At 50.3% G+C, this 25,055-nt stretch overlaps 1 protein-coding gene across 2 annotated transcripts in view; it reads right to left on the reverse strand.

The window, feature by feature from the left end:
* Nucleotides 1-25,055, reverse strand: part of AXIN1 (axin 1) — a 56,834-nt gene that overhangs the window by 24,712 nt on the left and 7,067 nt on the right. For both annotated transcript variants that reach the window (XM_066576697.1, XM_066576698.1), the window contains exons 2-4: nt 21,862-22,827; nt 3,733-3,873; nt 1,491-1,587 (exon numbers count right to left, since the gene is read on the reverse strand). In XM_066576697.1, coding sequence (XP_066432794.1) covers nt 1,491-1,587; nt 3,733-3,873; nt 21,862-22,736 — 1,113 coding nt within the window. In that variant the 5' untranslated portion in view covers nt 22,737-22,827. The remainder of the gene's footprint in view (nt 1-1,490; nt 1,588-3,732; nt 3,874-21,861; nt 22,828-25,055) is intronic.

The following is a 25,055-nucleotide window of genomic DNA, read 5'->3' on the forward strand; positions in this document are numbered from 1 at the left end:
TCAAAGTGGTCAGCCCACCAATTGGACATTGATAGTACATCTACAAGACCTCCCTAACCTTATCCCTGCTACGGGTTATCTCTCAAGACCTGACTGGGCAACACTTCAGTAGCCAGGGACACGGCCCATAGGTTTCTTGCTATTAAAGGTTACTTGTTAGATTTCCAACTTAGAGGGGTTGTCCAACACTGAACCATTGATGAACCGTTCTGTGGGTAGGTGATCGGTGGAGGTCCGCTGCTTGGGACCCCAGTTGTTCTGCAGCCTGCTGTATGAAGCTGGCAGCTCCGTCCACACTGCATCAGCCTGGGTAGGTATTGCATTAAATTCCATGCGAACTAAGCCTGCAATACCAACCTGGGCCGATGCACTGTTTATGGAGCGGTCCGCTTCTGGCTTGTTTCAAACTGACAGTGGACCGGATAATAGCGCATCACTGGGGGTCCGTAGAAGCGGACCCCTTCCAATCAACCATTGATAAAAAACGGGACACCAATAGTTCAGATCCAGACAACCATTTAAAGCCAGAGTTTGTCTCTTCAGTTCTTGCGTTTTATAAAGTTGTGTGCATGTAGGCCTAAGTGGTAGATATGAACTCTGCACATGTTAAGGGTTTTCCAGGGAAATACTATTGATAACCTATCATCAGGACAGGTCATCAATAGGTGACCGTCCGGGATTCGTCGCTCGGGACCCTGACCGATCAGCTGAGCGGGCGCATGCTGTCAGCGTCACAAATACACAGAGATCAGAGTGGAAGCCTCTGCGCCAACCTCTGTGTAGTGGCCGGCACTTGTGATTGCAGGCACGGCTCTCATTGAAATCAATGGTAGCCGTGCTGGCAGTTACAAACGCCGGCCACTACATGGGAGGTCAGCGCATAGACTTCGTTTCCGAATACAGAGCTCGGAGTGGAAGCCTCTGCGCCGACCTCCTTATAGTGGCCGGCGATTGTAACTGCAGGCACCTGCTCCCATTGATTTCAATGAGAACAGTGCTCACAATTACAAGGGCCGGCCACAACACAGGGGTCGGCGGAGAGGCTTCCACTCCGACCCGTGTTATTGCAGTGCTGACTGTATGCGCTCACAATCCTGAGGATAGGTCATCAATAGTATTTCAATGGAAAACTTGTAAATTTGGCAGGTGTCCTGCATCTAATTTTCTGATTTACCACACACTAAGCCACAAAAACTAACTATATATATATATATATCTTTTTTGTTTTTACTACACATTGTACACATAGGCACCTTCATGCAATTTTGCATCAAAAATATAAAGTGCTGAGTGGCATTCTGACCACGTCTCTACCACAAACTATCTGGGTATGGAGGGGGTTAGGTTTAGTTTGTACATGTTAAGTGTGAAAATTGGCCTGGTTATCACAGGTGAAAATGTTAAAAAAAAAAAAAAAAAAAAACACCTTTGCAGTGAAACGGTTAAAGACGTAACAGTCTTATGTGCAGCGATTAATCCCCCTTACTTACTGGAATGTGAGGTAGTGGCACACGTCCATTGGCTTTGGCACTTTCTTGCATTTCCCGGCGATGGTGCTTCCGTAGTCTATATGGTGGAATCCCATCGCTGTGAGAGAGGAAAAAATCATCAGTAATCACCTGCTGCCAAGAGGGGGCAGAAATGGCACCAGTAAGGCTGGCACTACATGGTGACTGGCTGCAACAAGGATTTCACGACTCAAGGTCTTAGGCCTCCTTCCCACGAGCGTGACGGGCTCCGCAGCGTAATATTCCGCTGTGAAGCCCGTCACGGCGCCCCCCAGAGCCCCTGTACTTACCTGCGGGAGATAGCGTGAAATCGCTTCCCCGCCCACCGCCGCGCGTCACCGCCCGTCACCGCCCACCACCGCCGCGTCACCGAGCGTGTCACGTGACGCGGCCGGCCGCGTCACGTGACGCGGCCGGCCGCGTCATTTGGCGTCAGATGACGCGCGGCGGTGGGCGGGAAAGCGTTTTTTCACGCTATCTCCCGCTGGTTACAGCGGGAGATAGCGTGAACGGACGGCTTCCATTGACTGCAATGGAAGCCGTCAGTGCGTACAGCCCGTCCTCACCCGCAGAAAATAGAGCATGCTGCGGGTGAGGACGGGAGAAATCGCGGTGCGTAATTCCGCGGTGGAATTACGCATCGTGAGCATTGTGCTATTAGGTTCAATAGAACCTAATAGCTGCGGGCAACGCAGCGGATTTTCGCCGCGAATTACGCGGCGGAAATCCGTTCGTGGGAAGGAGGCCTTACTGTTACCCTGAAATCTCCAATCCTAACAGAATTCAGCATTAGTCGCATTGTGACTCACAAGTAGCAATTACCTGCAGACCAAAAAGATAAGGCAAAGCTAGACTTCTTGTGATCTGCTTGTTGGGGCTGTTTGCGAGTGGCAAGGGCAATGTCGCTGCCTTTGTTGGACCCGGCAATCACTTGTATTAGTGGCCGTCAGTGGACGCGGCTGCTTCCCCGGTGGCTTCTATAAGTGCATCCATTCGGTTACGCTCACTCTGCGTTTTCGTCACAGATTTGATGTGGAGTCTAAACCGCTCACGTATTCAATCCGTATCCTCATGTGTCCCATTGGTTTTACCCAGAATCCAAGGCGTATATAAGAATACTTCCCCAGCCTCCCTATGCTGTGGGGGACGGGACAAGTTCCCATTATACGGGGCATCAGCCGCTGGACACCTTTTGATCCAAGAGTTGCAAAACAAAGTTTGCTGATCTGCGATCAAAAGTTATACTTATAAGAAATGTATGGAGCGCAGTGATTGGTGACTGTAGTCAGGTGATCTACCCAGCATTCATAGCGATAGTAAAAACATGGCTGCTGCCAGCAGCAAACATGGGCAATGTCACCTCCCCGGAGAAGGCTGCGGGTATCAGCAGGGGACGCCACCTTGGATTTTGACAAAACCAGGGGATGAAATTGCACAAGGATCTTAGACTAAACCGTACGGGTGCAACGTTCTTCTACCTGATCTTAGATCCATCCTTGCTGTTCTCAGATTTAAACTTTGGGGCAACCAGTCCCTAAACCAATGAAAATCTGCATCAGAAATCCAAGACGACGATGTTCATTGAAATCTACATTAGAAAAAACTCCGACATGGACTTCTGCCGTGTGAACACAATGTCAGAGGGCGAGGACAGGTAGCCAAATTTGGGGTGGATTTTCCACAGTGGTGGAAAAAAAAAACAAAACTAAATCCGTACCATTTGGCGTGGAATTTGATGATAATCTGCAACAGACTTCCCTGCCTTGAAGTGAGGTTATGAAATCTGCATTAGATATACACACCGGAAGGCCGGGCTTACAAGAGCGTATCTGGCAGCGTGCAGGATATACGCACACAATGACATTACATACTGGCTGCGCACAGCTCATCGCCATCTACTATCTTGGAAGTGTGCCCAGATAATACGAGCCAAGATAGGGCATGCTGCGATTTTGCTTACATGTGTATTTTGCGCACATCATGTGAGCAGCAACATGGCCGCCTATGCAGATTGGTACACCGTATTATGTACGCCAGACCTGCGCGGAATACGCTGTACTAACACGATCATGTGAACCGGGCCTTACAGTGGAAAACTAAGATAACATTTCTATAGTAAGGCATTCACAGACGTGAAAGAGAACGCCATGAAAATCAATCTGGGGAGCAAATAGGTAGAAGACCCCACTAATCCACCCCGGATATAAGAGGCGGCGGTACTTACACACTGCTGTCCGTCAGAGACATGGTGTCCGCATCACTTGACATACTCTGCTGTTCGCTGTCGTTGGCACTGGTGGCGGGTGCCACTGCATACCCAGTGTTGACATAGTAAGGGTTAACCGGCTCCCTCCACGTCCCCGGCCTATAAGGAGGTACAAAGAGAAGTTATAGTAGCAGTCCCAGATCTGGTGTTTCCCTATCAGCGGCTGCTGTTGGTGGAGGGTTTCAGATGTCTGTCCAGCCTCTGTTTGAACACTTGCATTGAAGGAGTACTCACCACCTCCCGTGGTAACCTGTTCCACTCATTGATCACCCTTAGGCCTCATGTCCACTGGTAAATTGTAATTTAAAATCCACAGCATTTTCTGCGCCCCATGGGGATGCATTAGACACCCGCAGGGAGTTAAATACCTGCGGATGTCATTTTTCCTTCAGGCGCGAAAAACACCCGCAGCATGCTCCATTTTTAGTGCGGGTCTCCCGCGGGGACGGCTCTTGCAGGCTTCTATTGAAGCCTATAGAAGACGTCTGGATCCACAGAACACCCGTACCTGAATTTACGTCCGCCGGGCCCGCCGAGCACATCCGCCGGGCCGAAGAAAGAAGATCCGGCCGCGACGGAGGGAATTTCTGCTGCGTCCAGACAGGTAAGTTTTATCTTTTTTTAGCCTCATGTCTGCGGGAAAAGAGGGACCCGCTGCGGGATTCTGCAAGGAGAATCCGCAGCAGGCCTGATTTTCCCCGTGGACATGAGGCCTTACTGTCTAATATCTAATCTGTGTCTCCTCCCTTTCACTTTCATCCCATTGCTTCTAGTCTTTCCTTGTGCAGATGAGAATAGGGCTGATCCCTCTGCACTGTGACAGCCCTTCAGATATTTGTAGACCGCTATTAAGTCTCCTCTCAGCCTTCTTTTTTGCAAGCTAAACATTCCCAGATCCTTTAACCTTCATAGGACATGATTTGCTCACCATCTTGGTAACTCTTCTCTCAACTTGCTCCAGTTTGTCTTTTTTTAATTGGGGTGCCCAGAACTGGACACAGTATTCCAGACTAAGGAAGGGTAGAGGGGATAATGACCTCACATGATCTAGACTCTATGCTTCTCTTAATACATCCCAGAATTGTGTTTGCCTTTTTCGCTGCTGCATCACATTGTTGACTCATGTTCAGTCTACGATCTATTAGTATACCCAAGTCTTTTTCACATGTGCTGCTGCTTAGCCCAATTCCTCCCATTCTGTATGTACTTTTTTCATTTTTCTTGCCCAGATGTAGGACTTTGCATTTCTCCTTGTTAAATACCATTCTGTTAGTTGCCGCCCACTGTGCAAGCTTTAGATCTTTTTGAATACTGAGCTTAATCCATGTCCACAAAGCTCCATTAAAGTCAATGGGTCTGTGCTATGTCCTTGTGCAGCTCATGGCACACATATAATCTGCAGTTGAACGGTGGGTTTGTGTTGTAGGTGCGCACATGCAGCTGCAGCAGGTCCGTATGCAGATTTAGGCCTCTTACCACGGGGAAAATCAGGCCCGCTACGGATTCGGCATGGAGAATCTGCAGCGGGTCCCTCCTGCCCCGCGGACATGAGGGCTGAAAATAGGAATTTAAAAGAATTTACCCATCCGGAGCGGTTCGGGAAAGTCTTCTCTTCCTCACGGCCGGATCTTCTTTTTCGGCCGGCGGATGAACCCGTCACGCCGGCGGCACGTCGCCGACGGGCCGCGCGCATGCGCCGGGCACATCCGCCGAGCCGAAGCAAGAAAGATGCGGCCGTGAGGAAGAGAAGACCTTCCCGGTCCGCTCCGGATGGGTAAATTCTTTTAAATTCCTATTTTAGGTCTCCCGCGGATCCGGACGGCTTCCATAGGCTTCAATAGAAGCCCGCGGGAGCCGTCCCCGCGGGAGACCCGCATGAAAATGGAGCATGGTCCAGATTTTTTCATGCTCCATTTTTTTTTTTAAATCCCTTTTATTGACCATCCGCGGGTATTTATCTACCTGCGGGTGGTCAATGCATCCCTATGGGATGCAGATCCGCGCGCGGGAGAAGAGTTAAAATCCGCTGCGGATTTTAATTCTTCTTTTGCCCGTGGACATGAGGCCTTAGGCCTCATGTCCACAGGGAAAATCAGGCCCGCTACGGATTCTCCATGGAGAATCCGTAGCGGGTCCCTCCTGCCCCGCGGACAAGAGGGCTGAAAATAAGAATAAATCAGAATAAACTTACCTCTCGCACGCTCCGGATACTTCCTTCGATGCGGCGTCATCTTCTCTGCGTCGCAGCCGGATCTTCTTTCTTCGGCCCGGTGGATGGGCAGGATGACGTCGGTGACATGCCCCGCGCATGCGCCGTCCCGAAGCAAAATGATCCGGCCGCGACTGAGAGAAGATGACGCGGTGGCGAAGAGAAGAAACGGAGCGGGTGAGTAAAATCTGATTTTTGTCTCCCGCGGATCCGGACGGCTTCCATAGGCTTCAATAGAAGCCCGCGGGAGCCGTCCCCGCGGGAGACCCGCATGAAAATGGAGCATGGTCCAGATTTTTTCATGCTCCATTTTTTTTTTTAAATCCCTTTTATTGACCATCCGCGGGTATTTATCTACCTGCGGGTGGTCAATGCATCCCTATGGGATGCAGATCCGCGCGCGGGAGAAGAGTTAAAATCCGCTGTGGATTTTAATTCTTCTTTTGCCCGTGGACATGAGCCCTTAGGCCTCATGTCCACAGGGAAAATCAGGCCCGCTACGGATTCTCCATGGAGAATCCGTAGCGGGTCCCTCCTGCCCCGCGGACAAGAGGGCTGAAAATAAGAATAAATCAGAATAAACTTACCTCTCGCACGCTCCGGATACTTCCTTCGATGCGGCGTCATCTTCTCTGCGTCGCAGCCGGATCTTCTTTCTTCGGCCCGGTGGATGGGCAGGATGACGTCGGTGACGTGCCCCGCGCATGCGCCGTCCCGAAGCAAAATGATCCGGCCGCGACTGAGAGAAGATGACGCGGTGGCGAAGAGAAGAAACGGAGCGGGTGAGTAAAATCTGATTTTTGTCTCCCGCGGATCCGGACGGCTTCCATAGGCTTCAATAGAAGCCCGCGGGAGCCGTCCCCGCGGGAGACCCGCACGAAAATGGAGCATGGTCCAGATTTTTTCATGCTCCATTTTTTAAAAATCAATCACTTTTATTGACCATCCGCGGGTATTTATCTACCTGCGGGTGGTCAATGCATCCCTAGGGGATGCGGATCCGCGGGCAGGAGAAGAGTTAAAATCCGCTGCGAATTTTAATTCTTCTTTTGCCCGTGGACATGAGCCCTTAGTCTAGTTCAACGGGACACAACTGGCATGTGGATGACATCGCTTTCCCACAATGCAAACTGGAAATGACGCTGTGTGAACTATGACATGGATGAGAATGGACACTTATCTGGATGGATTCAGGGTGGAATGGTCTGCTGTGTGACCGCGGCTCACAACTACCCCCCCCCCCACACCCTCCGGCTTGTAGCTCTGCCACGGCTGGGCACCACTGATGTATATAATGCTGCACAGATGACACGCAGCCCATAACTCGTTGTCCACACTGTCTGCTCACCCGCACGTCACGTTTCCAGCCCGGATCACTCGTAACCAATTGAACATTCGCCACAACAATGAGCCCTTTGATCACAGCACAAGACAAATATTTGGGATGTTATTGATGAGCGCCGGCATTCTTCCGGCTTGTGGAAATACAGTTCTGCGTCTGGGAGAAGTTCGCACATGCAGCTTTGGGGACGTTTACTGTTGCTTTGGTATTTCAATACAAGAGCCTGTGCGAGCGCTGCAGAAGCCAGGCTGTGATGGACAGTCGGGCTCACACTATGCTGGTGGGAATCAAAAAAACCTCTGATTTGGGCTCTTAAGTCCCTGAGATGCCGCAGTCAAAAGCACCAATGGCATCTAAGTGGTTAGAAGGGCATCCTCTGCGACTCATGTGACTGCAACGTCCGAAGACGTTATGATTTAAGGCTGTACAGCTCCGATGTTGGAAGACGCCCGTCGGGGTTCTCTTACTGTATATTGACAGCCTCTCTGCTGTGGGAGCCTATCCAACGTATCACCTCATGCAGTACTGGCTTTAGCCAGCAGATAGCGCTGTTGTATAACGGCAGAAAAAGAGTAAGCCCCCTAGGAAAACCAGGATACAAATTGGATTGGAAAGGGTTACGGGTAGGGCACATGGTCACTTTGGCTACAAAAGGGGTTGTGCCCCAAAAAGAAAAGCTGTGTGGCCCTCAGGCATCACACTGAAATCAAGGGGTTGTGGTACAAGTTGGAGTCACAAAATGTCAAACATCGATGGATTTTTTTGTGGCTCATGGTCACGGCAACCTGCAACTTACACCATGACCTGAATTACCCTCAACGAGAGTGTAACATCAAGGGGCGACAGCAATTTTTGATTGCGCAACCTGTCATTCAAAAGTGGCCATGTGGCCCTAACCCAACAGTCAAACTGCGGTCCTGAAACAGTGGCACAACTCCGTCTGTCACCATCAGCCGATCACATTATGGAGTCCCCTAGAGGGCATGAACACATGGAGCATCACACCAATCACGTCGTCTAGAAGGTAGTTATGTAAACCACATAAAGAGCGATGGTGAATGGAAAAAAGGTAAAAACACAAATACTGGAATTTCATTATGTCCCTGCAAAAAAATACAACTTAAGGCCTCCTGCCCGCGGCGGGGTCGGATCCCGCCTGCTAGAAGTGGGACCACCCCTTTAATGTTTACACACACTAACAGTTTTTGGTTTTTTACAGAAAAGACTTGGCTCACAATGAAAGGCGCCCGCTAGTGGTTACAGATGGGAAAACAAGCGAATGTGACGACACAGAAAATATTCCTCTTCCATGAAACGTACTATTGTGCCAAAGTAGTAACTCCCAAAACACACATGCGTAGTATCGCTCTTATCACACCTAAGAAACAAAGGCAATGCGATTTCAGGTCACACGGCGCACATTTAACGTACAGAACGCAGCGGCAGAATGGCCGTTTCCCAGGCTTATAATGGTTTAACCACATCCTCCCCTCCAGTACGAGCGCCCCCATGCTGCCGCTCAGAGCCTGGAAGCAGCAGGGTGGCGGTCAGACTGCTCACTGAGCAGATGACGGCTCAGCCAATCAGCACTGATTCTAGAAGGCCCCTGAAGCCTGTGATTGGCCGATAGGTCACGTGCAACATTACCGGCAGGTGTCCAGGACACTGGGGGGCTCCAGACTGGCCAGAAGACCCAAGTCCTGGAAAGTCCTTTTGAAGGTGTTGTCAGGTTGTAGACAACTAAAAAAATTTTTTTAATCTGATAGAGATAATAAAAATCAGTGGGTCTCACCCGTCCGCTCGCCTGGTGGTCCAGCAAATAAAGTCACATGCCTAAAATTCTGTAATAACACATACTCGCCTACTTCAGAGGCTTTCCGGTGCCCACTACTGGGTGTGCAGTTGTGAACTACTTCTAGCTTATTCCCAGGATAGCTCATCAATAGTATGTTAGCTGGGTCAGTTACACAGGACCCCTAATGATCAGTTGTTTGGTGGTGCACTCATTTACTGAGCTGATTTCTGCAGGAAGCAGACAGCTCTATACTCACTGCAGTGGCAAGGCCTGGTATTGCAAGCCAAGAACTCACTGAAACGAAGAGGAACTTTGCCTGTAATACCAAGCCCATCCACTACAATAAGAACAGCCATCTACTTCCTGGAGAAATCAGCTCCGTGCACAAGCATCCCGATCCCAGTGTACAACTAATCGGCAGGGATCTGTCTCCAGGGCCCTCGATGATCTACTATTGCTGACCCATCCTTAGGATAGCCCATCAATAGATTACAACTGGACAACCCCTTTAATAAATGTAAATCAATAACCCCCAGCGATCCTAAGACTGATGCACTCAAGTGCCCTCTTTGAATGGAGCGGTGTGTCCCCCACGGTAGGGCGGGTATGTGAGCCTGCCGTACGATTTACTTCCGTGGGACGGAGAAGGATTGCAGAATGCATGAACCTCCCCCTGGACCATTGTGAACTGTAATTCTCCAATATGAGGGGACAACTAACACTAAATCCACTTCTGGGTGACGGTCCTGATGGGAAGCCATGACTGTGTGGGGTTTGTCATGCAACACTCTAAATTGTTCATACAGCTACACTGTTATGCCCCAATTCCTACTATTATGACTGTCAGTCTTTACTGCAGTTCTAGCATTCTAATCATGAGTGAAGGAGATCATAAGAGCACCTAAACTTCCCACCCACACAGATAGGTTATGGGAGATTAACAGGCAAAAGAAAAAAAAAACAACTTCTTTTGAAGTCATCGGCTCCTCTACATCCACCTACAGATACAGCCTTCCACCTTCTTATTTACATTCATTCTCCACCTCTGACCTAGAAACATCTGGAATATTTCATGGCGGATGATGTTCACTACAGAGTACATGTGCCTGGCGGAGGGTGCGTGTTATCTGGCTGATATCTCCTTTATGGATTAGGAAACCACAAGCATGGATGCAACCAGAGCAGGAGGGTGAGCGGCTGCAGACACTCCAGCAAGGATTTCGGGCAGCTCCTCCACAGATCTTACAGCCACCACCAGAGGGAGCTCACTGCACATTTTCTATAGGAATTACTCAGCACAATGTACAGTCTGCAGTGAGCTCCCTCTAGTGGTGGCTGTCCGTAGTAAGCATTTATTTAAAGGGACTCCCCCTGAAGTCTGCATACGGCACAAAAAATGTGAAAGTCCCATGCGTGGGCATTCCTACACAAGGACTATGCAGAGTCAGATTTTCATGCCACGCGCAGACTTCAGACGGGAACACTGCTGGATCGCGGGTGTTTGGGGATATAACGGGTTCCCTTTATAGGGGCATTCCCAACTTATAAAGTGATAGCATGCTGCAAGGAAATGCCAGCACATTCTGATTCAAGGGGGTCTAAACCCTGGGATCCCCCATAGACCCCGAGATTGAGGGCGCTTTAGTGCCGGTGTAGTGCTGCGCCATCTCTTGTAGACCCCCTTCCCCCCGCACAGCCGCCCCCATAGACACGGTCATCCGGCCGTGCCATTGTTGGCAGTTTCAGATAACTAAACTGTGTATTGGGGCATTAAATACTCCCCGCACAGCGGCACCCCGGCCACCAGACTGGGCAGCAAACTGCAGACATTCTCTTAAATGGGGCTGGCAGCAGTCCCCTGTGGAGCGGGTGGCCGGGGCATCGCAGGGAATGACCAGTGAAGAAGAGGCAGCCAGCTGCATGGCACAGGGCATCCCCTCATTCTTAGTGTTGGTGGGGGCTCCAGGGCGGCCCACTGCTGCTCATAATGTGTTGGCAAATTATAAAGTGACCCTCCTGTTTTGCTGATCATGTGAGCACAGCTGGCCAATCACAAAGCACCTACAGGGCAATAGTAGTCCAAACACTACCAATGGATACTCTGGCAGTCTAAAGATGGCAGCGGCCGCCTGAAAACAGTACCAGAACCAGCGGAACAAAAGATAAAGCACAGGTGACTGCCCCTCCGCCCTGCGGTTCAGGGACAGGGCTTTGTGCAGGAACTGCAGGGTCAGTTTAATGCTGTCACTTTATAGGAAGGGAATCCCCCTTTAAGAGGATGTGAAGCATGGCGGCCATGAAGATGTATTAAGTATCAATCAGCAGGCTAATGATTAATGATCATAGATGTTCGTGGCGAGCCCGGAGCCCAGGCGGAAACCCCTCCTGCTAATGGCCATAAGACGTGCGGATCCTTAACCCCCGGTAGCAGGATCCGGTCTTGCAGCAGATGCATTTCGCAGGGGGGCATCCAGTAACCTGATCCGATGCGCTCTTCCCGATGACTATGGAGATGGTGGTAGGGAGCGCCGGGCCGGGCAGCACGCTGCATAAAGATGCCTTTGTGTAAAGAACACTTAATGACTTCCCAGCCTTGTCATGTTGCTGGGGGCCGTCACCCGGCAGACGGGGACGGGGTAATTAGCCCTAATGATAATTCCCTTTCTCTCACGGTGCGGCCGCTTCGCTCCCCATTTCTGGCCACGCTTTCCCTTCCTGTCAGCTCAGCTGGAGGGGAGGAATTTACAAATGGATCCAGTATGACTATAAACGGTTTACGCAGGCCGCTCTCCCCTGCAGCCCCTCCCGGCCGCGGCCCCCTCACAAGATACATTTACACAAAGTGCCTGAAGTAGTCAAACGCGCTTTGTGCCTCATTGCATGTCATGAAACCCGAGCAGGAGGCTGGTGGGAGGCGGCGCGCTGCAGGCCCACCGCAACCGCACATACATGTAAGACAAAGCACACGTCCTGCTACACATGTACCACTGAGGAGCCCAGGCATCTGTAGTGTGCGGGGAAAGGCTACAGATGTGCAGCCTTTACATGGAGGACTCCAGGCCACCAGGGCCACCGCAACAACACACATACATGTAAGACAAAGCACACGTCCTGCTACACATGTACCACAGAGGAGCCCAGGCATCTGTAGTGTGCGGGGAAAGGCTACAGATGTGCAGCTTTACATGGAGGACTCCAGGCCACCAGGGCCACTGCAACCACACATACATGTAAGACAAAGCACACGTACTACTACACATGTACCACGGAGGGGCCCAGGCATCTGTAGTGTGCGGGGAAAGGCTACAGATGTGCAGCCTTTACATGGAGGACTCCAGGCCACCAGGGCCACCGCAACAACACACATACATGTAAGACAAAGCACACGTCCTGCTACACATGTACCACAGAGGAGCCCAGGCATCTGTAGTGTGCGGGGAAAGGCTACAGATGTGCAGCTTTACATGGAGGACTCCAGGCCACCAGGGCCACTGCAACCACACATACATGTAAGACAAAGCACACGTACTACTACACATGTACCACGGAGGGGCCCAGGCATCTATAGTGTGCGGGGAAAGGCTACAGATGTGCAGCATTTACATGGAACACTCCAGGCCACCAGGCCCACCGCAACCACACATACATGTAAGACAAAGCACACGTCCTGCTACACATGTACCACGGAGGGGCCCAGGCATCTGTAGAGTGCGGGGAAAGGCTATAGATGTGCAGCCTTTACATGGAAGACTCTAGGCCACCAGGCCCACCGCAACCACACATACATGTAAGACAAAGCACACGTCCTGCTTCACATGTACCACTGAGGGGCCCAGGCATCTGTAGTGTGCGGGGAAAGGCTATAGATGTGCAGCCTTTACATGGAACACTCCAGGCCACCAGGCCCACCGCAAGCGCACATACACGTAAGACAAAGCACACGTCCTGCTACACATGTAACACGGAGGGGCCCAGGCATCTGTAGCGTGCGGGGAAAGGCTATAGATGTGCAGCCTTTACATGGAAGGCCCCAGGCCACCAGGGCCACCGCAACCACACATACATGTAAGACAAAGCACACGTCCTGCTACACATGTACCATGGAGGGGGGCCCAGGCATCTGTAGAGTGCGGGGAAAGGCTATAGATGTGCAGCCTTTACATGGAAGACTCTAGGCCACCAGGCCCACCGCAACCACACATACATGTAAGACAAAGCACACGTCCTGCTACATATGTACCACGTAGGGGCCCAGGCATCTATAGTGTGCGGGGAAAGGCTACAGATGTGCAGCCCTTACATGGAATCCTCCAGGCCACCAGGGCCACTACAACCACACATACATGTAAGACAAAGCACACGTACTGCTACACATGTACCACGGAGGAGTCCAAGCATCTATAGTGTGCGGGGAAAGGCTACAGATGTGCAGCTTTACATGGAAGACTCCAGGCCACCAGGGCCACTGCAACCACACATACATGTGTAGCAGGCCGTGTGCTTTGTCTTACATGTACCACAGAGGAGCCCAGGCATCTAGAACGTGCGGGGACAGGCTACAGATGTGCAGCTTTACATGGAGGACTCCAGGCCACCAGGCCCACCGCAAGCGCACATACATGTAAGACAAAGCACACATCCTGCTACACATGTACCACGGAGGGGCTCAGGCATCTGTAGTGTGCGGGGAAAGGCTACAGATGTGCAGCTTTACATGGAAGACTCCAGGCCACCAGGGCCACTGCAACCACACATACATGTGTAGCAGGATGTGTGCTTTGTCTTACATGTACCACAGAGGAGCCCAGGCATCTATAACGTGCGGGGACAGGCTACAGATGTGCAGCTTTACATGGAATACTCCAGGCCAGCAGGGCCACCACTTTTTCATGTACCTCTGGCTCAGACCGTCCTCTTCTAGGATGAGGCCCGATAATAGGACACATTGACAGGGAAAGCGGCGGGAGGTCATGTGCATGTAACCACTCAGCCAGCCTCAGGCCTCTGTGGCCATGGAAGAATCCCTGCTAAACCCCATGACTGGCTGAATGGTTAAGTGCACACTGAACGGCACATGACTGCCTGCAGCTACTTCCAAGATCCGTGTGGCGGACACCGGAACTGCAGCTCTGATGGGAAGGTGGCGGGATAGGAGAGTATTCACCTGGTCTTCATTTTACCTGCAGCACTGGATCACGGTGACAGAATGGGCTAGAAAAGCTGATTTAGTCATTTTAGCACAGTTTATGGTATAGGAGGAAATGCAGTAACTGGATAATCCCTTTAATGCCACCCTTCAGTCGCAGTTGGGGTGGAGTAGTCAGTGTGCCGCTTGTGGTTATATAACCTGGTGCCCTCCGTTTGCTTCTTCCTACAGCTGATCTACCAGTTCCCAATGATGGCGGCTCTTGTGCTTTTACACAGGAGTGATGATCACTCAGTGAATGGAGGCGGTGCGGACCGGAGATCGCTTTCAGCCGCCTGCCTTCATTCACAGAGAACAGGCAGTCGCTTATAGATGAGCGACTACCTGTTTACACGGGCCGATCATCGCTGCGTAACAAACAAATTATAGTTAGTCATCCAGTGGCTGCAAGCATTTACACGGAATGAATACCGTCCAGATACCTGCGCTGCAGCGAGAGCCCGAACTATCATTCCATGAAAGAGGGCCCTACAAATGACGAGGGAATGACATCAGAGCTGGCCCTCAGGCGGCCCGTGTGGACAGGCAGATACATCGTTGGCTCCTACAAACATGAAGTCGTTGACATTCGTTGTATAAGGGACGGAGAATGAAAGATCGGTACTTTAACGAAACAGGCTAACGATGATTTGTAGGCCTGGATAACATGAACGATGGGCAAATGATTTATGGTTGGTCGTTCGTCCGCTGGCAGCGTTTGCACTGAACGATTATCCTTCATTGTAGCTCATTTATATGAATCGTTCCGTGTAAAAGGGCCCTTAGACTACAGATGCATCTAGTCGTCCGCCTTCTAGGAAGACTGCAGATGGGTCCAGGAACCGTAGAAGAACGCCACCAGTTACCATTACCCCCCTCTAGTCCTGGGACGCATGTTGGTGCCAAGTATCACTACCCCCTTCTCTGACCGCTTTAACACAATCATCTGCCCCCGTACAGATGGCATGTGTCGGCAGTACCCCCTGCGTACATGGGGAGATGTGCTGGCACAAGTCAGCATTTTGTATGTTAGCCCAGCACAACACACACGATGATGTTTACACGACCGCCACATACGTGGCACGCACGCTCACTTGACCCCCTGTAAAACGCCCGAGGCTGGTTTCACATGGGTGATCGCCATGTCGCCGTGAGAAAATTGCGTCTTTAAAAAAAAAAATAAACAAATTCGCACATCGCAGAAGGATAGGACATGCCGCGATTTTTTTCCTCGCAACATTGCATCAGTGAAAACATTGCGAATGCGAAGGAAACCAATGGAAATCACCGGTTTCATAATTCTGCGTTTTTACGCGCTCTCAATTTTGTTGCCAGTGTTAAACCACCCTTAGTAAGAGAACTGACCAGCTGTAATCCATGCAGGAACCTGGCAGCAAGTGTGCAGTTTCCTTGCAGCACCCCCGCAGGTGAAGAGAAGTATAACAAGTTACGGAGTGAAATCAACGGACTGCCCATGTAACGCTGGGATCTGCAGATTCTGCAGGGTGAGAGATGCTCTCTGCAGCTGCATCCCAAGAGGTCGTCCCGAAAAGGGAAGGGGGTTTGCAAAACATCTGAGAATGGGTTCAAACCTACAAGGAAAAGAGCAGGCCTGGCGGTGACCTGCGGTGCGGAGCTGACAGGATGCGGCTTCCTTACACCTATAGGCTATAATGAGAATCCGAGGCACCAGATCACGGCAGGAGCGAGCTCTATGTAAACATGTCATCAGCTTAGAGACTTCTGAAGCCGAATGAAAAGGGCTCTGTAAAATCAAAAGGAAGCTTCTCCGGCAGCGACCGCACGGCACGCAGCGCTCTAAACCAAGTATAAATATAGTAAATAGCAAAACTCTGTTCCGTTACTTCATGTTAGACGGAAAAATGAGCAAAGCTGTCATTTCTGGAGGGATCAACTTTCCACAAAAAAAAAAAAAAAAAAAAAATCAGGTCAGCTGATTGCCCGTATTTGTGTAAAACGAGCGCAGTATTTCCAGGGCATCAAACGTTTTCTTTGCACAGAAAAAAAAAACAATTGCTGGAAAGTCTGAATCACGGCGGGGAAGACTTTGAAGTCGCGTCTTGTAAGCGAGTAGGAAAAAGAAGGGAAAAAAAACAACAAAAAGGGAACGACGGCAGCCTGCATCAGCAAAACGGGATCGCCATGGTGATGAGCGGCGCACACATTCACACTGGTCGCGGGGTACATAAAGCCCTCATATGTGCGCCCTGCCCTTTGATGTGTGATGAGGTCACACGGATCAGAACTCCTCTGGTCGGCGGCTTAGAAAAGTAAACAGCAGCGAGCGGCGGCCCCTGGCGTCAGCCCCGCTACGGACTGCATCCATAACAAACCGCAGCGACGGACCGGCTGAATGACAACCTCCCGCAACCAGCTACAGGTAGAGGGCAAGGAAGAGAAACACAATGGGCTCACTCTACTGCTCCCTGTTATCAGCCATCTCGGTGCACACAATGCATTGCTTCCTGTTATCTGACGTTTCAGGATGGGGAGATTTTTGGAAAAAGAATACAATCAATTAATCCCTATTATCAGCAATTTCAGGTTTAGACAATCAATTGCTCTCTGTTATCAGCCCAATTAGGCTTGGGAGAAGCTGAGACACGGATATGGGGTTATCAGACGCTTCTTCAATGAGGGACAAAGTGCAGCAAATGCACTAGATCACTACTGCGTTTCACATCCACATGGCGACGGCCTCCCGAGGGTTAAAGGGGTGTTACCATCTTATATAGGGGTCCAAGCTTTGGGACCCCCACTGATCCTGAGAATGACTTTCTATTGATGACTTCACTAGCGAGTGGTGACAGCACTCATAGGGTCTGGGCACCGACACCCCTGGCAATCAGCAGGGCGCCTCGGCACCAACACCCCCGGTGATTGAAACTTGGAGATACATTGGCGATGTATGAAACGGGTAACAATGAGAAGTCTGCAGGTCTGGGAGACAATGCCTTCATTGACACATGACAGAGCACTCCCGTACACCGGATGGGCCTATAGGTCTTGTTCATCTGGTTTCACAACTCCAGTACAGACCTAGGGCCAGCTCTAAAGACAATAATGCTGCTGCGTTGTAGCATTCATACCACGGGCGGACCGCTGGTCTCATGGCCCCGTCTGACAGCCGTATATATGCCTATGCTGCTGGAAGTTCAGGGCACTAAAAACTGCAGTTGGGTTAGGAAATTGCTTAGGACTCGTTCACATCTGAGTTAGGACGTTCGAAACGAAAACGGAAAGCTTCCAGTTCGCTTTCATTCCATTACGTTTTTTAAGCACGCTCCGCAGCGCCATTTGTTCAGTAAAAAAAACAGAAACAAACCCACTGAAAATCAATGGGGGAAAAACGCAAAATGTATATTTCCATTTTAATTCCGTCTCTCTGCTCCAAAAATGGAATAGAGGTGGAATTGTGACTGAGAGCCCTGACGCAGGCGTGAACCTACCCTACTTACAGTCCGCAGCACTATTCGGTGCGTTAACAAAACCAAACAGAAACAAACGGGAAGGAAGCAAACAAAATCAATGAGGAAACAGATACGTTTAAGGCCGGGGTCACACGGGGCGTATAACAAACGGAAATCTTGCGGTTTTTCTGCAGCGAAAAACCCTGTAATTTCCGCCGGGAAAGCGCTGCTTCAAAAACCTGCGGCACTTAGCATCGGGTTTTTGAGTGGCTTGCCCGCACACGTTTTCATTGCGAACGGCGCTCTAATAGAAAAAAGCGCGGCCGCAACAGGGGGAAAAGAAAAAATTAACATGCTGCGGCAGGGGAATCTGTGCCGCAGCGCCGGCTTTGCTGCAATGGATTGGTTGTCCCGTGTAGACGAGATTTTTCACAAATCTCGCCCACATGGCTGGCTAACCCTGGGATTAGCGCTGCATGCGGATTTCACGTAGCGAATTCCGGACGGAATTTCCGCGGCAAATCCGCCCTGTATGACCCCAGCCCAGTTTAGCGTTCTGCTCCAAAAACAGAACACAGAGTGAATTGAGATGCAAAGCCCCAATGCAGAGGCGAACGCGCCGTCACACCGGTACGGCCCTATACCCTATAGTACACGCTCATTTGGGAATTTTAAGAGAAGATGTTACAGTTTGCCTTCACAGATCTCTCTCCTGTCCTGTTTGTTACAATGTATCAGCGCAGCTACATGTATCAGCCCGAGTTCACACCAGCATTTGGCTCGAATCCGCTGTCATAGGAGTGGAAAACCGAAATGCGGGATCCGCCCTATGACAGAAACACACTATGCCGGAAGGTCCCCATAGACCATAATGCCTCAGTAGGGAATGTTGTGCTGGATGCTGCAAACGGGGACAGATGTGAACACAGCCCAAGTGTGAGATGTCTTAGGTCTGTACGGTTCTGCAAGCAGAGGTACTGAAACACAAAGGATATTAAACTAGCCAGAGGTTTACATTACCCAATTATTAAAGGGGTACTCCAGCCACAAACCTCAGCGGAATGAGACAGTAGCGTGCAGGCTCTAACGTGTATTCCAATATTATGCTGCACTGGGGTAGAGGGGTTAGAGGGGTCTCCGTCCCCTTCTAGCAATCTGTAGGACCCCCGCCTACCTGATATTGACCATCTAGTTCATAGTTCGTGGAGTAGTAATGGCAGGTAGTACAGCATGACTGCTGCTGGCAGCCTGTAAACCTGTGCTGGACATCCCCTTTAACTAAGAGCTGGAAGGTACCGCTCCTTTAAGTTAATCTCAGAAATAAGTAGGGGCAGCGCCCTAAAGCGGCGGTGTAACAGAACGCTCCCCGCGGGCCGCATGTGGATGCTTTCCATTTTTTCATTAATAATCTATTGCGGCTGTGATTGAATTGCGCAGCGGCTCCATCGTGTCACACGGCCGCTGCGCATTGTGTTACTGGGATCTGCGCTGTCCGTTATGGAAGCACTAAGCAGAGTTCCCTGATGAACGGATCAGTCCCAAACGGAGACGGACACTAACGACTACAATGGGGTCAGCTTGGCTCCGGCACCTATCCGGCATGCACAACTGTTTTGTCTGGCACTTTATGCCGGAGTCTGCGACACAGATGTGAAAAGACTCTTACAAAGGGGTCATAATTTGGGGTGCAGTAAATAATAAAAAAAAGCCACAAAAACCTTGCAAGTAGAGGAAGGCACCGGAAGCACAACGCTGATGTCCCCGGAGTCTATGGATGGACTCGCCGGCTCACCGCTACCACAAATGTATTACTGCCTGCAGCCAGTTATAAATTGTACATGACTGCGTGTATCACAATGTGTAGTATATAACCCGCCTCAGGCACCACGCAGCCCGCAAGGAGTCGCTACAGACCCGTATGGCTGCCGATAAACCAGTAAAGGACCATACAGCTGGACGGCCGCGGTGTGAATGAGCCCCACACGTTATATATACCAATATCTACCAAACACCTGAAATCTGCACCATAGTCACCAGCAAATGGCCTCGTCTCCCCTTCCCAAAGTCAAACAGAGCCGTTTCCAGTTTGCTACTGCAAAGTATTAATTCCAAAAGCAAGCAGAGATCTTGAAGAAGGTGATGAATAGAGAGCACATATGTAAAAGGTTGTCTATTTTTTACTATATAGAGCTATTAATTGATCCCAACACTAAAACGTCTAGCCGCATCTCTTGCCTAAACCTGCCGGCAGCAATGGAAGATGAAGCATCAGACCCCCGGGACAGATCTACACCTAAAAGCCGCTCTTCTAGAACTCTGGCCCCTGGACGGCCCTGTCGGACTACAAGTTTTGGAGCTCTAAGGCCATGTTTACACAGGGGGATTTGCAGCGGGTTTCCTGTGTGGACGATCTGCATGAAACATTCGCAGCATTCCCAGCAGCCGCCACGTTGTGGAAAAAATCCGCTGTAGAAATTGACCCCCCTGTGGATTTTGGATCAGGGGATTTTTAGTGCGGATTCCACCTCTTGGAATGAGGGGGGGGGGGGGGGGGGGTTATTTCTGCACCAAATGGGGTGGTTTTTGATGCAAACTTTTAGCTGCGTATCTGCTATAGACACTCGGCAGCGATGCCACCCCATGTGAACACAGCCCGAGGGTCCGTTTACACGTCACTCACCGGTTGGCTGCAGATTTCGATGCTTACCTGCAGCGGATTTCACCCTTTTATTTGAATTCAAATTGAAGGGGTGAGATCTGCTGCAGGTCTGCACCAAAATTCATGACTATCTGCAGCAAATTAGCTTTAAGGGTTTTCCCACTAAAGACATTTATCCCATCTACAGGATAAAGGTCTGATCACTGACAATCTGACATAGGCACACCCGGGTGCCCCATGTGAATGGAGCGGTGGTGCGCATGATCCATTCACTGCTATGAGGCAAGGCAGAGATCGATGCGCATAGCAAAATCTCTCTGTCCCATAGCAATGGAGTGGCATTTAAACTGCGCACTACCACTCCATTCACATGGGGCATTCAGGTTTGCTGGTCTTTGAATGTCTGGGGGTCTCAAACCTCAGCAATTAAACATTAATCCCCTATAACGTGGCCCAAAATAAATGCTTCTAGTGGGAATAGCCCTTTAAGCTCTATATACACATACTATTTAAAGGGGTAGTGCCAAGATATACAGTAACCTCCTATGATCAGAATAGGAGACAACTTTACCTTCAGTTGGGGCCCAACCGCTGGATCCCCCATCGATCTTGAAGACAGGGGTCTCTAAGATTCTTGCATGAATGCAGCCGAGGTTGTACGTGTGCATCATCGCTGCCTTCATTTCATTGGGAGCGTTGGGTATTACGGAGCATTTGTACTGAGCAATCTCCAGTGCACCCAATGAAATGAATGGAGCCGCATCAACATACACAACCTCTGCTCTATTTATGCAAGTGCTTTAAGGGCTAATGCTCACGGACGGATTTCTGATGCGTTTCCCGTAGCCGAATTCCGCAGCTATTAGGTTCTATTGAGCCTAAGGCCTCATGTCCACTAGCTAAATGGAATTGCGGAATCCACAGCGGATTTTGCCCATAGGGAATCATTGGCCATCCGTGGGTCTATTAAATTGATTTTTGCACCCGCGGATGGCATTTTAAAAGAATTGCGTTTTTCACGCGCGGGAGAAAAAACGCGGCATGCTCCATTCCGCACGGATCGGCAACATTGCTATCATATTGATAGCAATGTGTGCGGATATCTGCATGCAATATTTCCGCTGCAGGAAAAAAATCATGGCATGTTCTATTTCACCGCAGATTTCCACAACGGGAGGTCTCAATTAATATAGTATATAGGGAATTCCGCGATAGCTCACGTTTTTAAACACGATACTCCCGCAGCGGAAATCCATGGCAGAATTCCACAACGCTCGTGAGCATGAGCCCTAAGATTCCCCATTCTCATGATCGGTGGAGGGTCCATGATCATAAAGTTATCACCTATCCTGTGGATAGGAGATAACATATTGTGCCACAATCCTCCATCCTCAATGAAACCTTATAATCATAACACACCGGACACGTTATACCCAACAGTCAGGACACTACATCCTAGGTCGTACCTGAACTCTCTTCCATCACTCCGCCGTCTCGCTGGTGCTGTACAAAGTGATGCAGCTTCTATGAGAAGCTTCTGGTTGATTCTGTTTGAAGCAATAGATTCTCTTTCACAGTCATCTTCCGCTTGGTCGCACTTCCACTCCTCATCTTCGTTAAGAGTAGGTAAATATCCTGCTGGACCCTTCCCTGTCCCAGACCCCGAGCTATGGTCACTGTAAACCTTGGGGCTTTCCCCGCCGATTGTAGTGTATTCTAGATAGGTGTCAGATTTAAGGAACACGGGGTAAGTATTGTCTTCCATCATCGACTGGATCTCCATTTGGGCCTGATCAAACATGTCTGGCTCGATCTGCTGCCTCAACACACAATCCTTAATAAAACTTTTTGTTGCTGGTTTAATCTGCCGGGAGACAATACCGTTATTGTCCAGAATGTATTTTTTATAGATCGCTTTGGCCAGTTTGAGCCTTTTTTCCACCTTGGAGTCACTAGGCTCCAATTTCCGGAAGCCGCTGCAAGCAAACCAGAAATCGAGCAAATCTCCACAATTTTCCTGCTGCAGAAAAGTTCTGAACAAGTTAATCCCATCCTGGTCGTCCAGCAGAGAGTGCAACGATTCAGCCCATTTTAAATATGGCGGGGTCGGAGAAGCGCTGCCCTCTGGTTCATAACCTAGGTCGAGGTCAGGCCGCCTCGGCGTCGCCGTTGAAGTCTCATTTCTGATCCCATCGCTTTTTGTAGAGTAAAAGTTGTGGCTGAAAGGCCTCGGATCTGCTGTAACCAGTTCTCCTTCCTCTCCAGGGACCGGTGGTCTTGGTGCATCCTCAGTAAAGCTTCCCCCTAGATCCAAAGGGAAACCTTTCCCCTGGACACTCATCTTGACGGTATTCGATTACAAAATAAGGATTAATGTATGGATTCAATATCTGCTCATTTCGAGACGAAGGTCCCCGATAAACATTAGCCTCCTGCAAAAGAAGAAAAACAAGCATATATGAGTGTCAAGGTTAATAATGCAGAGGACAAGCCATACAACATGAGATTTAAAGGGGCAGAGCACATGAACGCGCTACTTCTGCTGGGTGGTAAGGCGCTTACGCCGCGTGTGGGACTTGTGGGGTCAGAGGATGACGGATTCTCTTAGCTGTTCTTTGCCCCCGTGTTGTGCCAGGCCTGCACTAGGCATAATGAAGTATCTTAATTGCCCCTGCAGACATCCTGGCGGCTTCAATATCAATATTTGTTGGACTGCCAATTGCTTTATAGCCCCTATTCAGATCAATAGGAGAGTCGACTGGTGTAAAGGAGGCAGCGCGACACGTGCGATTACACAGAAGCCAGCGGGATTAGTCAAGGATATTGCAGGAGGATGACAGCACGTAGACAAGAACAGTGCAACCCTGTGGGGGGGGGAAACATAGAAGAGGAATAGTGGCTTTACACAGGACGGCTGTCGGGTGACGTCAGAGCGTTTAGACAGGCAGATCATCGCTAGGATTGGCACTCAGCGCTGGAGTCTATACGCGGCGATAGGTGAGCGAACCAGCGACGACTTATGCTGGCTGAAAGGGAGCGACGGACAGTAAACAATGGCGATGCAAGGATTGTGCATTTTCGTTCTTTGAACGAATGTTGCGCAGTAATCGCCCGACGTGAATGGGGCATTATGGTGACCATTTCCTGGTGCCCCTTTGAGAGATATAGCAGAAGTTTAGGAAATGTTCTGATCTAAGCAAAACCCAACATATGAAGTTCTGCCCCCGGCAACTAATCTGGCTTGAGGTTTCAATTTTGGGAGGATGTTAGAAGATGACAGTAGTGATCTGAGCGCTGCCAGATCCTGCCCTTCTAGATTACTCACTGCTGGGCAATCAATGTGTCCATAAGAGGCGCCTGGAAGAGCGAATGTCAGGGAATCAGAATGTGTAAAGAAAAAATTAAATAAGAATGCAAATAATCCCTCGCGATGGAGAAATGCAGATTAGAGCCAGTCAAAAGCGTGATCTATCATGTTGGAAAATCTCATCCATGGTCAGCTGAAAGCAGAAGCGCATGGCATGGACAGCCAGACTCAGCCCATCCCTGGCCAATTTACTCAAGCCCAGTATTTTGTTTTCTGCTCTACTTCGTCAGCTAGTTTAGCCTGGCATGGTGCTGATCGTTTGTGAGAATTATCCTGCAGCCAATCCAAGTGATGGGCTCCTGTGCCGGCGATAACGAGTGCCGACGGACAACAAGCACGTCTGTCAGTACTCTAATGATTACACGGGCAGATGACGGGCAGCGCACCTCCCGCCCCCTACCGGGCCGCGCACCTCCCGCCCCCTACCGGGCCGACCCCCTCCCCGCGCACAGCCGACCCCCTCCCCGCGCACAGCCGACCCCCTCCCCGCGCACAGCCGACCCCCTCCCCGCGCACAGCCGACCCCCTCCCCGCGTACAGCCGACCAGTGAGGATTTTTATGCCAGCATACAAGACATGCACAGACCACAAGGGAGTATTTGCTCATTTGTCGGCGGTTCGTTCGCGCTTTTCCACAGCCCCTGTAATAGGGCAAACATGGTGAGCGATAATGTGTCGTGTAAACAGCCCTTTATAAGCATCTTCTCACTTATACATTTGTTTACTATGCATTAGCGCTCAGCAGTAGAGATTCCCATTTCTACTCCATTCACTCCGGGGGCACCGCCACCTGCCAATTAGTACTACAGCTGCCTCCTGCTGCACCCTGCAGGGAGCCACAGTCAGCAGCATGTACAATGTACATACAAAGTTCATATCCTAACCTTGTGCCGCAGCTGAGAGTCGGGGTCCCAATGTCCTAGCGGTTAAAGGGGTTGTCCATGTTTGCTAACTTCATTTAGTTAGAGGGGTCCCCTGGTGTCAAGCTAATCCCTGGTCCTCACGATGCTGGGACTGCAAGCAATCTAGGAGGAACTTGGCACAAGAGGGAACGAGCCGGCGATAAAACCATTCATTCCTTCAAATGATAATCCTCCAAAAGGACCCTAAAGCCTCATGCACACGGCACGTGCGGATCTCCACAGCGGAAGACCTGCGAGTCAGTGCGGAAGTTATTCCGCGATCGCAGATACGATTGTTTTTCCCCGCGATTGCATGGCGAATCATACGCATGCCCAACCATGTGGAAACCGCTGTAAAATGGGGCATGCTGCAATTTCTTTTCCTCCCACG

Source organism: Eleutherodactylus coqui, chromosome 8, assembly GCF_035609145.1.
Source record: "Eleutherodactylus coqui strain aEleCoq1 chromosome 8, aEleCoq1.hap1, whole genome shotgun sequence".
NCBI classification, from domain to species: domain Eukaryota; kingdom Metazoa; phylum Chordata; class Amphibia; order Anura; family Eleutherodactylidae; genus Eleutherodactylus; species Eleutherodactylus coqui.